The sequence below is a fragment of the Magnolia sinica genome, chromosome 14 (genome assembly GCF_029962835.1).
Source record: "Magnolia sinica isolate HGM2019 chromosome 14, MsV1, whole genome shotgun sequence".
Classification (NCBI taxonomy): Eukaryota; Viridiplantae; Streptophyta; class Magnoliopsida; order Magnoliales; family Magnoliaceae; genus Magnolia; species Magnolia sinica.
The window spans coordinates 16006125-16023010 of record NC_080586.1 but is presented as its reverse complement, the minus strand read 5'-3'; the positions used below and the strand labels follow the sequence as shown (position 1 = coordinate 16023010).

General features: G+C 37.9%; 1 protein-coding gene and 1 non-coding gene across 2 annotated transcripts in view; both read left to right on the top strand.

Annotated features, from left to right (window-relative positions):
- LOC131225305 (F-actin-capping protein subunit alpha) overlaps positions 1-2056 on the top strand; it is a 48603-nt gene extending 46547 nt beyond the window's left edge. Inside the window, exons 8-10 of the mRNA XM_058220818.1 lie at positions 901-975; positions 1057-1092; positions 1660-2056. Of these exons, the coding sequence (XP_058076801.1) occupies positions 901-975; positions 1057-1092; positions 1660-1776 (228 nt within the window). The 3' untranslated portion in view covers positions 1777-2056. The remainder of the gene's footprint in view (positions 1-900; positions 976-1056; positions 1093-1659) is intronic.
- Positions 2057-11721: 9665 nt separating this feature from the next.
- On the top strand, positions 11722-11795 carry TRNAE-UUC (transfer RNA glutamic acid (anticodon UUC)). Its single transcript has one exon. It is a non-coding gene; the product is annotated as a tRNA-Glu (tRNA).
- Positions 11796-16886: the final 5091 nt, after the last annotated feature.

The following is a 16886-nucleotide window of genomic DNA, read 5'->3' as shown; positions in this document are numbered from 1 at the left end:
TTATGTAAGAGAGAATGAGAGTGTAAGAGAGTAGAAAATAGAGATAGAGAGAGTTTAAACTTTGAGTACATGTAGGAGTGCTTTGAATGCCCTTTAATTCAGTTTCATACAGATTATATATATATATATATATATATATATATATATATATATATATATATATATATATATATATATATATGTATGTATATTCCCAACAATTAGAAAACGGTCAGATTTCTGACCGTTGGCAAATATGCAATCGCATATGCGATTTCCAGCTGAGTGTGCGCATATGCGATTGCACATGATAACATTGGGTGGGCCCTAAAAATGTTTTAAAAACAAAAGCCCTGATTTTTATTTTTATTTTTTGCAAAAAAAAAAAAAAAAAAAGAAAAAAAGAAAAAAAAGAAGAAGAATTTTTACCAGAAAATTATTTGTGCAGGTTATTGAATTGTACGATTCACACGATAATATCGTACCATTCAACTAGGAATCATACATTGCAATTTGGCCATGCGATTCATATCGTACATACACAATACGATTCAAAATGTACCATTTGAATCATATCATACAATTTTGGCAACATTGGGTGGAGGTAGTGAGAAAGACAAGTTATGGCCTTTGATGGAGTGGAATGGCGGAGAAGGATTCATGTAGCCGATTTCAATTAGTTGGGATAAGGCTTAGATGTGATGATGATGATATTAACAGGCCTGCTAGCTCATACGTTTATGTCTCTTCATCATGCAGTTTTCACAGTGGCTTTGTGAATCCTTTGCTTCACCTAAATGTCTGCATCTGCTAATATTTGCAAGTCGGCTGTAGCTGAAGTTACATGCATTTACATTGTTGTAGTTACATACATGAAGATGTTCGTGTTGATATTGCTCACACTATGCATTGTATTTTCAGTCAGCTGAAGATTGTGCAACTTCTATAACAGCAATGATCCGCCACCACGAAAATGAGTACATGGCATCTCTTGAGGTTCTGCACTCTCTCTCTCTCTCTCTCTCTCTCTCTCTCTCTCTCTCTCTCTCTCTCTCTCCTAATCTTTATCTTTTGCAGGTGTCCTACTTGAATTTGCCCGACACCACTTTCAAGGTACTGCTTAGATATTTTTTAGTATCAGGAGAAGTTCCTAATAATGTGGTTTCCTTGCAAGACTCGCCTAATCTGCTCAGCCCATGATAATCAAGACCTTTCATCTAGAGATTCCCTTCTGTAGATGGTCCGTATGGAGAAGGAAAAAAAAAAAAAACACCATCAGATGTCCCATTGTCCATAAAATGTCACTTTAGAAACAAAAAGTCCAGAAATCAGTTCCTAACATTCGTAAGGATGGCGAGGATCTCAGATACTGAGGTTTTTATTTGCGGGGACGTACAGTGTGGGACCTTCTAGATTTAACATCAGGATAATCATGTGGTTGGGAAAACGGGGAAGGCAAACTGGGGGAACCTTGCTAGCAAACCTCTCAAATAAAACCCATAAAAATTTTAGACTTTTGAAATCCGTTGGCAATGGTATTTTTTGTAATCTCAATGAAGATTTTGGCCACTTACAAAACTCATGTGTCATTCAGTCCATGCATCCAGCCTATTTCCTTTCATGTCAGAATTCTGCTGCTCTTTTCCTACTCTATGGAACTTGATTTTGCTTATGAATCAGGACCTTCGGAGGAAGCTTCCAGTCACCCGAACTCTATTCCCGTGGCATAATACTCTGCAAGTCAGCCTGAATAGGGACCTTGTGAAAGGAATTGGAAATGGGAAGGAAACCACCTAACGTGTGGTAAACCTTGCAACGTGTCTGTTTGGAGTATTGGGCTTGTCTGCCATTTTACTTCCGTGGCTCTTTGAATCCCATTGGAGCACGGATCTTCCTCATCCGGTTTGCTGAATCATCAACTTTCTGTGAATGTCTGAAAGTGTTGTGGATTGCATCTGGAAATGCTTATCATCATTGTATTCATCATATGGTAATTTTAGTCATTTGGATGGTAATTGATGTAAAAAGCCTATGTATTTTTTCATTTCTTCTTGAAGTGGTGAAATGTTTTGACTGATGAGGTTGGTATAAATCCAAAAAGAAATCAAAGGACGATATAGAAACCATTTGGAGTTATTTAGGTGGGTGTGGATCCATAAAGAAATCAAAAGATGAATAGAGCTGAAGAAAAACAGTTGCCGTGCAAACTGAACTGTTTTGTGATGTCCTCTAAGGTCTCCTCCTTTTATGTTTCACATATCAGTGGCGTGGTTAAGGTCAGGTTTGGGTCTTTCTGGCCCCTTCCGGGCCTGGGTCTTGTTTTCGAAGACCCAAACCCTAATCCATTTGGGTTCAAGTACCTGTCTGGTCTTGGGTCTTGTTTTTGAAGACCCAAACCCTTATCAATTTGCATTCAAGTACTCATCTGATCTTTAAATTGAGGTTTCTAGTTGTATTTTTGTCCGATAACAATATTTACATGGTGGTTGTTGTCTAGATGTTTTCAATCTGTACATGAAACAGGGGTCTCGAGCAATCGACTAGGCTAATTGATCAATCAAGTGAGCTTTGGAATATACAAAATGGTCTCTGGACAGTTTTGGACATGATCGATCAATCGACCTGGGAGGTTCGGGCAAATCGATACAATTCAGAAAATACTTGTAAACTTTTTGAACTCTTTTGAGCATGTTCAAGCGGTCGAGCATGTGGCTATTAATCGATCGAGGGTTGCTCGATCAATGCTTAGATTGACGACGTGCGATTTTGCGTAATTACACGATTTGTTTCTTATTTCGGGTGTAACATTATATATATATATATATATATATATAAAAGGGCTTAACATCCGTAAGTTCATCAATCTCTTGTAATTCATTATTCATAATGGATTTTGCTGTCGTTTTATACCGTGGTTTATTTTTGTAAGGGTTTTTCACGTAAAATGGTGTGTTCAAATGCATGCTTTGTTTCGTTTATCTTTTGCTTGTTTGATTTAAATTTGGGGTTTGCTTCCACTATTCCCCAACAAGTGGTATAAGAGCTATACATTGGGATTTGAGTTTGAATATGATACATGTTGATGAATGTAATATTAAGTACGAAACTGAAAAGTTCACTAGTAAAAATAATTTTGAACCATGGAATATGAAGATAAGATGCCTTCTAATTCAGTAATAATTGCAACAGACATTCCTTGGTATAGCAAAGTGTCCCACAACTATGAGCAATTAAGATTGGGAAGAACTAGATGTGAGAGAATATTGATTCAATTATGCATATTCGACAAAGTCTTTTATAATGTCCTTGATCAAAATACCACCGCAAGGCTTTGGAAGAAGTTACAAAGCTTGTACATGACGAAATCTCTATCAAATCATCTACATCTAAAGAAGCAGTTCTATAATCTGAAGATGACGAATGGGTTTAATATTAATAAACACATCGGTGCATTTAGTCAGTCACTCTGCAAATTGACGAGTGTGGAAGTGATGATCGGTGAGGAAGATTAAGCCCTAATTATGTTGAATTATCTTTCAGAGTCTTACGAAAGTCTCGTAGACACTATGTGACACAGTAGAGAGACCATTAACGTCAAAACGATTATCGCATCCCTTCAATTGAAGTAATTAAGAAAGAAAGACGGTAACAGTAGTTTATCTACGGATGTGTTGGTAGCTAGGAAAATTCTAGGCAGGAGAAGGAAAACTCACGATCTTTATCCAAATCTAAGAGCAGGCAATAGATAAAGTGTTGAAATTGTGGGAGACGGGTATATAAAGAAGGATTTTAGGAATCCTAAAGCCCAGAAGGGAGAAAAATCATATGAAACGCTAAAGGAGACCAACGTAGCGGAATTCACTGAGGAGGTGGACGGTGGTGACATTCTAACTGCATTTAAATCCGGGTATCTCGGCGATAAATGAATTTTGGATTCAGGGGCTTCATAACACATGACTTTCAGCGGAATTGGTTCACCAGTTACATCGAGTGTGATGGTGGTCAATTGTTTATGAGCAATGACATTTCCTATAAGGTTTTTGGAATCGAATCGGTGCGTATCAGATGTTTGATGGAATGGAGCCCATCATAATGGATGTGAGACACGTTCGTAAGCCGAGGAAGAATCTGATTTCTCTATAGACTCTCGATGCACTTGGGTGCAAGTTCACCAAATTTGATCGTGTCCTAAAGGTTTTAAAGGGGGCACTCATAATGATGAAGGCACAATGAAGAGGCAACATTTACAAGCTAATCAAGAATACTGTATTAAGTGGAGTTGCAGCGTCTATAGCGAAATACACATCGGCACGTTTGTGGCATGCGCGTCTAGGCCACATGAGTGAGCACGGTATAAAAGTATTTTCTGATCATTGCTTGATTCCTGCATTTAAAAGTATGGATCTTAATATACGTGAGCATTGTATATATGGTAAACAATCACGCTTGTCTTTTAAATCTAGAAAACATGTAAGGGTATTCTAAATTATGTGTATCGAACATATGAGAGTTGTCGCTCGTTATTTTTAAAGGGGGGTCATCATTTTTTATCCAATTTATAAATAACTACTCTGTAAAGGTGTAGGTTTACTTTATGAAGTATAAATCCGATATTTTCACCAGCTTCAAGGTGTGGAAGGTGATGGTAGGAAAATAGTCAGGGCGAAAGTTAAAAATGTTGAGGGCAGACAATGGTGAAAATTTCATTTTGAATGAATTTAATCAATTATATAAATATGAAAGGATCGTACGACATAACACAGTTAGGCACACAGTAGAGCAGAATGGTGTGGCATAATGAATGAATCAAACTCTCCTATAGAGAGCCCAAAGAATGTTGAACAATACTGGGTTAGGCAATGAGTTATTAACTGAGGCCGTTAATATAGCTTATTACTTCTCCATCCACACCGATAAATTGTAAAATTCCAAAGGAAGTGTGGAGTGGTCATGATGTAGACTACTTAGGGTGCAAGTATTTGGTTGTGACGCTTACTCTCATGTACCATCAGTTAAGAGTGATAAGTTAGACGAAAGGGCAAAGAAGTGCATATTTGTTGGCTATGGTGATGGTGTGAAGAGATATAGGCTATATAGCTGGGTCACACGGAAGATCACGATTAGTCAAGATGTTAGGTTTGATGAAGATTCATTGTTCCGTAAGAATGAACACAAGGAAACAGAAAAATCAATGGTTATTGATGTCAAATTCAAAAAAGGTGAGACACAGGAAGAAGTCGAGCATTAGGAAGAGGTACAGGAGTAGGTGGAGCAGCCATCTGTAAGGAGAAATCCACCAAGAGATCGCAGATTTCCAACGAGATGCAGATATGACTCTAATATTACATTCACCTTCATTACTGATGAGGGGGTTTGTTTACCTTTAAGGAAGCACTAGATGACCCATATATTGAGTAGAGGTGGCGATGCAAGACGAGATTGACTCTTTGTATAAGAATGGGACGTGAGAGCATGTGGATCTTCTCGTTGGGCGTAAAACAATCGGTTGTAAGTGGATTTACATGGAGAAACAGGACAAATACAAGATGAGATTGGTTGCAAAGAGGTATGCTCATAAAAAAAGCATCGACTTCAGTAAAATCTTCACGCCTGTTGTGCAACAGGTATCTATCAAATTTGTGTTGGCACTAGTTGCCCAATATATTCTGGAACTAGAATAAATTGATGTGAAGATTGCTTTCCTACATGGGAGGTGGAAGAGCAGATCTACATGAAGTAACTAGAGAGGTTCGAGCTACAAGGGTCAAAGAATAAGATTTGCATATTAAGGAAGTCATTGTACGAGCTAAAACAGTCGCCTAGGCAGTGGTATAAGAAATTCGATACTTTCATAGTGAGTCAACGATTTACCAGAAGTGAATATGATCATTGTCTATTTTAAGACACTGAGCGATGGAGAATTCATTGTACTCATATTATATGTTGATGACATGCTTATCGTCAACCATAATATGTCTAAGATTGATATGTTGAACACTTAGTTATCAAGGACATTCAAAATGAAAGATCTGAGGGTTGTAAAGAGAATTCTTAGTATAAATATATACAGAGATAGAGATATGAGTATATTACAGTTATCTCAGGCAGAATACCTTGAAAATGTGTTGATGAAGTTTGGAATGTACAAGGCTAAATAAGTTAACACACCCCATGATGCTCCTCACTTTCGGCTTTCTTCAAATCAATGTCCCATTACAGATGAAGAAAAGTAGTTTATATCTCGTGTACCCTATTCAAGCGCAATTAGTAGTTTGATGTATGACATGGTCTCTATGAGACCGGATATTTCACATGCAGTCGGTGTTGTGAGCAAGTACATGTCAAACTTCAGCAAGCAACATTAAAAGGCAATTAAATGGCTACTTTGTTATCTATGAGGTACAGCAGACTACGTCTTGACATTTGAAAATTTAGAGGGAAAATTGGTAGGCTATGTGGACGTTGAATACGCAGGGAATGTGGACAAAAAAATGTCGACTTTCGGTTACTCATTTGCACTAGCGGGTGGAGCAATCATTTGTGAAATTGCACGTGGAATAGGATACCTTGGCTACGCGCAGAAGCTTAGCGGAGCTAAGAAATGAAAGTTGTCCTAGATGGGCATGTTTAGGACCAAATAAAAGTTTGTCAATTAATGCACAATTTTTTAATTAAACTAATATGCTAATTTAAACTAAGTAAAACAATTTAACATTAAGGCTTCTAAGCCAATGGTGGGTCCAATCACATAAACTATAATAGATATAATATACTAAGCAACTAGTCTATAAATGATAATGTATATGTATGTGTAGGATGTATTAACTATCAACTCCTAGTATTCATCTAATCATGTGTAATCCAACAAAATAATCACATTAAGCATAATTAGAGAAGTGCTCAAATGACAATCTCAAACGCAAGCATGTATAGTAATTCGGTTTCCCTACTCCACTCCCGGCGGACGCACTCTCCCTGAGTATATTGGATTCCATTATCGGAGGTTTTAAATCAAGTTTACCTCTAACCTTTACAACCCTACACAAGGACCTACCACGTACTCACCCGTGTCAGTGATCTATACAATGACTTACCATGTACTCACCCGTGTCGGTGGCTTACACAAGGACTTACATGGCATACACTCCCGTTGGAGGCTCCCGCAATAAACCTAATTTAGTTTTCTATCGGCTAACCAATAACTTCGGGCCTAGTCCGAGGACCTATGTTTACTTCCGCTAGAGGTTCTGATGAAGACTAACACGTACATGCCCATATTCGGCGAATTTCATCCTATAGAAGAGCGTACGTCCTACACAAGAACCTATCGAGTTTGAGTTACAAACTCTTACCCCAATCCTACACAAGGAAAGATAATATGGACTCACTAATTGTCTCTTGTTGAATCGAGCCCTTTTGATGTGACATCTCGGGTTGCTTGATTGATGCTCTTCCATATTTCAATCAACTTTCATTTTGCTCTCCCGATCGTTGATGTCAATGCGTTGCCAATGCTTGAGCTCCAAGATCAAACACCTTGCATACGATGCTCATTTAAGGTGATGGGAGGTTAGGTGAATCTCCTACAACTCATGGGAAGGTTGTAGTGCCTAGAGGATTTACCTAGATGAGTGTCCTGGAGGATTTAGACAAGGTATTTACCTATCGGTTCAAGTCTAATATTTAGAACAATGTGAAAACCAAGTTTATCTTCTTTATTAAGGTTGGAATCATCTTTCAAGAAAGATGACTTAGATCTCCTAGATTTATAGGCTGGGAATGTGAGATATGAGTGGGGAATCTCTTAAGCTTCTATTACACCAAAAAGTTATCCTTTTGTCCAAGAACGAAATGCCCTTTTATAAAAAAATCGATTTATAATGGTTATAAAATGGCTTGTCGATAGGATCGAACCCTTTATCGATCCCATTGAAAAAATTCAGGATTTTATCTGTTTGGTTGCTGGACTATTTCTTCGATCAGATCGAGTGGTCCTTCGATTCCATCGAGTCCTATCGACAGCCTATCGAGGAATTGAGAACCACTCGAAAACTGTTATTTTAGGCATATGATTTCACAACAACTTAGCACATCTACTAACCTTATCATGTTCCAATTAGGCTCATGAGGCTAATGGATGATCAAACAATGTTTACCTATTAAACCATGATCATTTTGAGGTTTAAGGGTTGTTTTTTTGTCAAGGTTAGGGTCACCAAGGCACCTCATATACTTGTTCTTTACTTCTTGATACTTCACATCCTCTTGTGTGTTCAGTCTTCAACTTTTAAGAGCTCAACCGATTACATGACACACAAACTCACATGATTGACAAACAAGGTGCATAAATCAGCGTACTAACAAGTTGAATGTCGAAGCTTCTATCTACGGTTGCTCCTTCCATAATTGAAGTTGAGTATATAGCAATGCCGGAGGCTTTCAAGGAAAGTGTCTAGTTGCGTGGAATCATGAATGAGTTGGGGCTTCAGCAGGAGGTTGTGTTTATTAATTGCGACAACGAAGGCACGATCAACTTGGCAAAAAAAAAAATCGGTTTACAATTATAGAACTAAACATATTAATGTTCATCATCATTTTATGCTACAGGAATGTACTGTTACTCTTGAGAATATCCACATGAGTGTGAATCCGATGGATATGCTTATAAAGATGGTTCATGTTGAGAAGTTCAAATTATGTTCGACTACTTTAGGTCTGGCAAAGGTTTGATGAAGATAGAGTGTGCACAAAAAGCGGCGGCGATGAGGAAGCTATGATGGTAGCGCTTATGGATGGAGCTTGGAGTTGTTAATCATGATGATTGAAGCCATGGTGGAGATTTTTTGAGGATGTCTTCAATCTGTACGTGAAGCAAGGGTCTCAAGCGATCAACCAGGCTTATCGATTGATGGAGTGAGCCTCGGATTATACAAATTGGTCTCTGGACAGTGTTAGATATGATTGATTAATCAACCTAGGAGATTCAAGTAATCGAGACAATTCGAAAATTACTTGTGAACTCTCTAGACCCTTTTAAGCATGTTCGAGTAATTGAACGTGTGCTTGTTGATTGATCAAGGGTTGCTTGATCGATGTTGATTGATCAATGCTTAAATCGATGGGGTGCACGATTCTGCGTAATTGCACGATTTGTTTTCTATTCTGGGTGTAACACTATATATGTGTGTGTGTGTGTGTGTGTGTGTGTGTGTGGGTGTAATATGGGATTAAGACATGATTAAGAGGGCTTAAACATTTCTAAGAGAGTTTTGAAGGGGGCCTAGGGTTTTCGAAAAGGTTTTGCATTTGTAAGTTCATTAATCTCTTATAATTTGTTATTTATAGTGAATTTTGATTTCGCTTCGTGCCATAGTTTTTTTCCCACAAGGATTTTTCACGTAAAATCTTGTGTCCCTATGCATATGATTTGTTGCATTTATCTTTCGCTTATTTGATTCGAATTCAGAGTTTGCTTTCGCGGTCCCCCAACAGTTGTAAGGTTTCTAGTTGTATTCTGGTCAAATAATAGTATTTACATGGTTGTGTCCTCCTGATGGATGGATTAAATCACACATGTGAGCTGCTTTTACTTGTGTTTGGTGTGTAAACATGCTCTTTTACAGGCAAGTCACTTAGGGGGCGTTTGGAACATAAGTTACCTAAGCTACTTATGCCTCAAGTAACTTATCTTGGTTTCTACTTATTAAGCTAAAGTGATTAAGTAAAAGTAAAAAAGCTGCTTATTATTGATCATAAACCAAAATTACTTATTTCAAATAAGTTTAAGTAAAAAATAATAATAATAACTTATTTGGTGGTATCCAAACAGGCCCTTTGGAAACGGTATTCCGTTGCTATAATAGTTATTTGATATTTAATATTTCTATTGTAACTAACTGGACCTGACTAGACCTGAGTTTAACCAAGTGCAAGTTGATGGACCTAGCTAGACCTGAATGCTAACTGGGGCATAAAGGGTGAGACCCAAACATGTCCTAATTTCTCAATGGGTCCGACTTTTTAGATCTAAACCCATAAAAATTGCTTAAGGTCCATAGGGTACCAAGGGCTGGGTACCCATGGACATCCCAGTGACTTCTCATTTCCTTACTTTTCTTAGTTCCTTCTAATTCATTCACTTCAAGGCTGGTTCTAAATGCCAACATCATCTTCAACTGTCTTGCCATTTCCCTTCCTTGAATGCAAGGGTGATATTACAAGTTGAGGAATGATTGCATCTGTGTCGGGTCAGGTTGAGGGTCCTCCTAAACTAGAGGACCCAACCCACAACCCGACCTGACCTGAATTCCAACCTGAGGTGCCCAACCCAAACCCAAATTTCTCTTAACTTGGCACAACCCACCCAATCTCAACCCAAACCAACCAAAATACACGTGAATATTACCAACCCCACCTAATCCGACCCAAATTTCCTTTACCTGAACCTAACCCAATTTCAAATTGGGTTGGCTGTTTTTCAACCCAAACCCAACTCGAAGACCTTGACAACCTAACCCAAACTTGGTTGGGTCAATTAGGTTTTGGGTTGGCTGTTTTTCAACCCAAACTGAACTCGAAGACCTTGACAACCTAACCCAAACTTGGTTGGGTCAATTAGGTTTTGAGTTGGCTGGTTTTTCAACCCAAACCCAACTCGAAGACCTTGACAACCTAACCCAAACTTGGTTGGGTCAATTAGGTTTTGGGTTGGCTGTTTTTCAGCCCAAACTGAACTCGAAGACCTTGACAACCTAACCCAAACTTGGTTGGGTCAATTAGGTTTTGAGTTGGCTGTTTTTCAACCCAAACCCAACTCGAAGACCTTGACAACCTAACCCAAACTTGGTTGGGTCAATTAGGTTTTGGGTTGGCTGTTTTTCAGCCCAAACTGAACTCGAAGACCTTGACAACCTAACCCAAACTTGGTTGGGTTAATTAGGTTTTGACCTGGCAGTTTTTCAACCAAAACCCAACTCGAAGACCTTGACAACCTAACCCAAACTTGATTGGGTCAATTAGGTTTTGGGTTGGCCTGAACCCAAATTGCAGCCCTAGATGTCATATCTGCATCACAATACACCCTACACAATCAAATCAGTTGATATCAAGGAATTGCACCACCTCAAGCAACCAAACTACGAACTGGTTCATAATCTTGAACGATTTGCAATCAAGGTTTAAAGCATAGTCCCAAATCGCCCATGAACAATATGGTACATGCTGCTGGCCTGAAACAGCTCAATGCAGGGGTAACCTGGAGCTGTATCACTGGTGAATGATACGATACCCAATACACCGATTTAAGACCTTGTTGGCTATGCAGTAACCTAGGAAATTTTGTTCCTGAATCTCCCACTGTCATTGGATTTCTGTCCATTGGTAATTAACGGAGTGAGAGTTTGCAACAAAAGTCAAGTTTCGGCGAAGGGGTAGGTGTATAGAGAAAAAAATGGCAATAATAGGGCGAGCAGATGTCACCTCAACTCGAACAGGCCACTCTAGTAGAGCTGTTTGGTGAATTCACTGTTCCACCAGAATATGCAATATTTTCCCTAGAATTTCTGTTGAAATTGGAGCACATGATGCCATGATTAGAAACATACAAGCGTTGAATATTTTCCCATTTAATGTTGATATTGTGACGTTCTCAGTTACAGGCAATAAGAAGCTAATGCAAAAAAAATTTTCTTGCCCTACAATCATACTAGATTAAATATATATTTTTCAAATTTAAGTACAACTTCCATTGTCGTCTAGTCCGGTTAGGATACCTGGCTTTCACCCAGGCGACCCGGGTTCAAATCCCGGCAATGGAATATTTTTTTCTTTTGCTTTTTAACGTAAGCAATCACAACATTGGCCCACCTTGATGTGTGTTCCAGCAATGGATTTTATTTTTTTTCTTTTGCTTTTTAACATAAGCAATTACACCATCGCTGTCTACTTTTTTAATGATACTGAGAGTGGATTAGGTGCAGCCCACGCCTCTCCCAGTATGGTGCAGCCCTTACCATTGGGCCTACCATGATGTGTGTATTCTATATCCATGCGGTCAAACCGTTTTTGCATATCATTTTAGTGCATGAAAAAAAAATGAAGCAGATCCAATTCTCAAGTAAACAGTGGTTATTGACCATTAATGGGCCACAAATGTTTTTGGATGAAGGGGATATTTGATTTTACCTTCATCCGGGTTTGTGTGACCTTATCAACAGGTTGGATCACAATAAACTTTAAGAAACATTACGGTGGGCCGTAGGAAGTTTTTAATAGCGGGGCATTCAATCACTACTGTTTGGGATACTTTGGTCCCAAAATCCAAATTAACCAGAACGGTCCACATTGCCATGGCAAAAAAGAAAAAGAGGACAAGGGTTCCACTTTTTTCAATGATTAGACGTCTCCCAAGATCCAAATTGAGCAGAACGGGCCACATTGCCTTACAAAGTTAAAAATAAAAAATAAATAAAAACAACAGTCGATCATGACCAAATTGACTGGATCCACTCTGAGGACAAGAGTAAACAAGGAATATATATATATATATATATATATATGGCTCATTTTTAGTAAATGAGTTGGACTTAGGTTGAACCCTTCTTTACCTAGCTTGATCCGCCCGTGCTGATGGAAATGACTAACCTGGCTTACCCTAGAACCTAAAACAAATTAATAGATAATATACTATATATATATATATATATATATATATATAAAGGCTGAAAGTTGGGTGGGCTCAACCTGACCAACCTGACATTGGGTTGGGCTTGGGCAGGATGGATCGGGTTTGGTCTCGGGCTTGGGCCATACAAACACTAACTCGATAAAACTTGGATTGGACTCGAGTTGAGGTCTCGGGTTCCTCAACCCAACCCGAACCCGATCGATATATAAGTTCCTTATAAATTAATTATAACTGAGTGCAGATCGTCTATGTTGAAGGCTAGGAAATTCCAATGTCGCCGGGTTTCATTGGTCCACGTCATTTCCGATGACTCCAGCTAACAAGATACGTTGGATTTCTCTCTCCCTAATAGATTGCTCGATACACAATACGACTTTTAAAGGAGTAGTTGTCCTATATTTTAGCTTGTTTGTTTAGAAAAAATGAACTTCTTTACGATAAATAACTACATATATAATTAATAAATTTATGGGTATAAAAAATAAGGTGTGTATTGAAAATATAATAGACTAATGTAATAACGAAAATATTAGCATATATGTACCCGGCCAACCCGACCGAGCCTGCTTGGGTTGGGCTTGGGTTGAGAATTCCCAACCCGAGGTTGGGTTGGGTTAGGTTGGGTTGGGTTGGGGTATAGGAACCTTGGGTTGTGCTAGGGTTGAGTACCAACCCGCCCGACTTTTAGCTCTAATAGATATTATTGGTATGGTGTGCCTTGGAAAGTCAATGATGATAGCTATAACCGTTTATATTTATAGCCGTGTGCATTTAGTTTACACCAAGGATGTCATATATAATGAAGTATGGGAAGTCTCTTATTACCTATAATTTTATGGTTTAGAAATATGTTACTCCATTTATTCTAAAGGAACATGAATTTAGACTTTGTCGCCAGAGAAAAGTTATATTTTGTAAAAATAGCAGTATTGGACAATTCATAAAAGTTAATAAGTTATCCTGTGTGAGGAATGTAAGATGTTAGAAAGTGTATGAAATTATCCTCATCAGACCCTCAGGTTTCGTTGTTATATATGAACACGTACAAAGAGATAAAGATAACAATCACCATAGGAGAAGTCACGATCGAGGTCCAAGTCAAAGGGCAAAGGGAAGTTGAAGTATTGGAATCATGGCAAGACGGGGCATATGAATGACTATACAAATATTAAAACCTAGAATGATGAGAAGTCAAATGATTCGCCTAAGGAGGTCACTTCAACAAAATCCAGCGAGGGGACGAGTGGTTGTGATATATTGTTTATGTCCAAAGTCGGATACTTGTATAATGAGTCGATTTTAGATACAGGGGCATCGTACCACATTTGTCATCACTGGAGTTGGTTCACTATATACAATAAATATGATGGTGACCTGGTTCTTATAGGCACCAATCATGCCTATAAAATGATAGGAATTGGTTCGGTTTGCATTAAAATGTATGATGGGGTGGAGCGTACTCTGACCGATGTGAAACATATTCTAGACTTAAAGAAGAATATAATATCTCTATGAGGTCTTAAGGTACTCAGATGTAAATTCATCAGCTATGAAGGTATCCTGAAAGTTTCGAAAGGGACACTCACTGTTATGAAGATACAGCGAAGCGGAAACCTTTACAAGTTGATTAGGAGTACTATATCGAGTGGAGCTACAATGCCTGTAATGGAATCCACGTCAGCATATGTGTGGCATGCGTGCATAAGCCACATCGTGCTTAGGTTACATTAGCAAGCGCGGTATAAAAGTACTTCTTGATTGTGGTTTGATTCATATCTTTAAAAATTTTGATTTAGATATATGTGAGCATTACATATATGGGAAATAATCAAGGTTATCTTTAAAAATTGAAAAACATATTAGTAAAGGTTAACTTAATTATGTGCACTCGAATGTGTAAGGGTTGTCGCCCATTATTTCTGGAGGAGAGTCGTCATGCTTTGTCATATTCATTGATAACTTCACTAGAAAGGCATGACTTATTTTTAAAAAAATAAATACGATGTTTTCACTACTTTCAAGGCATGAAAGGCAATGGTAAAAAAGAAGACAGGAAAAAAGGTAAAAATTCTAAGGATGGATAACGATGGAGAATTTAATTATATGGAGTTTAATTAACTTTATAAGAATGAGAGGATAATGAAGCACAACACAGTAAGGCATACACCATAGCAGAATGGTGTTGTTAAATGTACGAATCAAATTCTTTTGAAAATGGTCCAAAGCATGTAGAGTAATATTAGGTTAGGCAATGAGCTATGGGTTGAGGCCATTAATAAGGCCCGCTATTTAGTGAATCAATTTCTATTTATACCGATTGATTATAAAAGTATGGAGTGGTCATGAAGTTGATTACTCAGCGCTGAGCATATTTGGTTCTGATGCTTACTCTCATGTACCGTCAGTTGAGAGAACTTACCAGTGAGGGAAAAGTATACTTTTGTCATCTATGGTAATGGTGTAAAAGAGTGAAGACTATATGACCGGATTTCATGTAAGATTATATTTAGCCGGGTCATCAAGTTTGATGAGAGTTCTTTGTTTTGACAAGGATGAGCACAAGGAAACAAAAAATTTAGTTGTTGACGTTGAAACAGATGAAGTTGAAACACTTGAAAAAGTTGAGTCGTAAGAAAAGGTACAAGAAGATGTTGTGGTATCACCTGTCATGAGAAATCCACTAAGGGATCATGAAGTACCGTTAAGATATAAGGATGACTCAAATATTGCGTTTTTCCTCATTACGGATGAGAAGGATCCACCTACCTTCCAAGAAGCATTAAATGACATACATGGTGAGAAGTGGATGGCAGCGATGCATGATAAGATAGATTCTTTGTACAAGAATGAAACGTGAGAACTAGACGAGTTACCTGTTTAGTGAAAAGTGATTGGGTGCAAGTAAATTTTCCATAAGAAATCAGATAGGTACAAAGTAAGACTAGTTGCGAAGGATTGTGTTAAAAAAGAATGCATCAACTTCAGTGAGATATTTGTACCCATTATCAAGCAAGTATCTATTATATTCATATTAGCATTAGTTTTCCAATACAATATAGAATTAGAACAACTAGATGTAAAGATTGTATTTCTACACGGAAAATTAAAAGAGCAGATATACATGAAGTAACCTGAAGGGTTTGAGATGCAGAGAGCAAATAATAAAGTTTGCGGTTTAAGGAGGTTGTTGTATGATAAGCAGTAGTACAAAAAGTTTGATTCCTTCATTTTTAAGCTAGTGGTTTATCAGAAGTAAATTCGATTGTTCCGTCTACTTTAGATCACCGAATGATAGAAAATTCATTATTTCAGTATTGTATGTCAATGATATGCTTATTATCAACCATAATATGTCTAAAATCAACATATTGAAGGCATGTCTATCCAAGACATTCGAGATGAAAGATATGGAGGCTAAAAAAAGGATTCTCGACATTGACTTACACAGAGACAGAGGAAGGAGTAGGTTATGATTGTCTCAAGAGGAGTATCTTGAGAAGGTCTTTGTCAAATTTGAACTGAAAAAGGCTAAATCAGTTAGCATACCCCACGTTACCCACTTTCAGCTTTCTTTGGAGCAATGTCGTATATTAAATAAAGAAAAGCAGTATATGTCTCGTGTGCTCTACTCGAACATGGTTGGCAATCTTATGTACGCCATGATCCATACTAGATCAGATATTTCACATGCGGTGGGTGTTGTGAGCAGATACATGTCAAACCCCTGCAAGCAATATTGGAAAGCTGCTGAAATGGTTACTTCGTTACATACGATGTACGGTTGACTTCGAAAAAATAAAGGAGAAAGTAGTAAGTTATGTGGATGTGAATTATGCTGTTAATACGAATAATAAAAGGTCGACTTTCGATTACTCATTTGTGTTAGTGGGTGGTTCGATTAGTTGGATGTCAAAACTTTAGCCTGTGGTTGTACTTTCTACAACCAAAGCAAAATATATGGTAGTGACGAAGGCATTCAAGGAAAATATTTAGTTGAAAGGAATGATGAGTGAGTTGGGGTTTTATCATAAAGTGTGCATGTGCATTGTGACAGTGAAAGTGCAATCAATTTGGTAAAGAATTGGGTGTACCATTTCCGGACTAAACATATTAATGTTCGTTATTATTTTATTTAACAAATACTAGAGGAATGTGATGTTACTCTTAAGAAGATTCACATAAGTGAGAATCCTACCGATATGCTTATAAAGGTAGCTCCTGC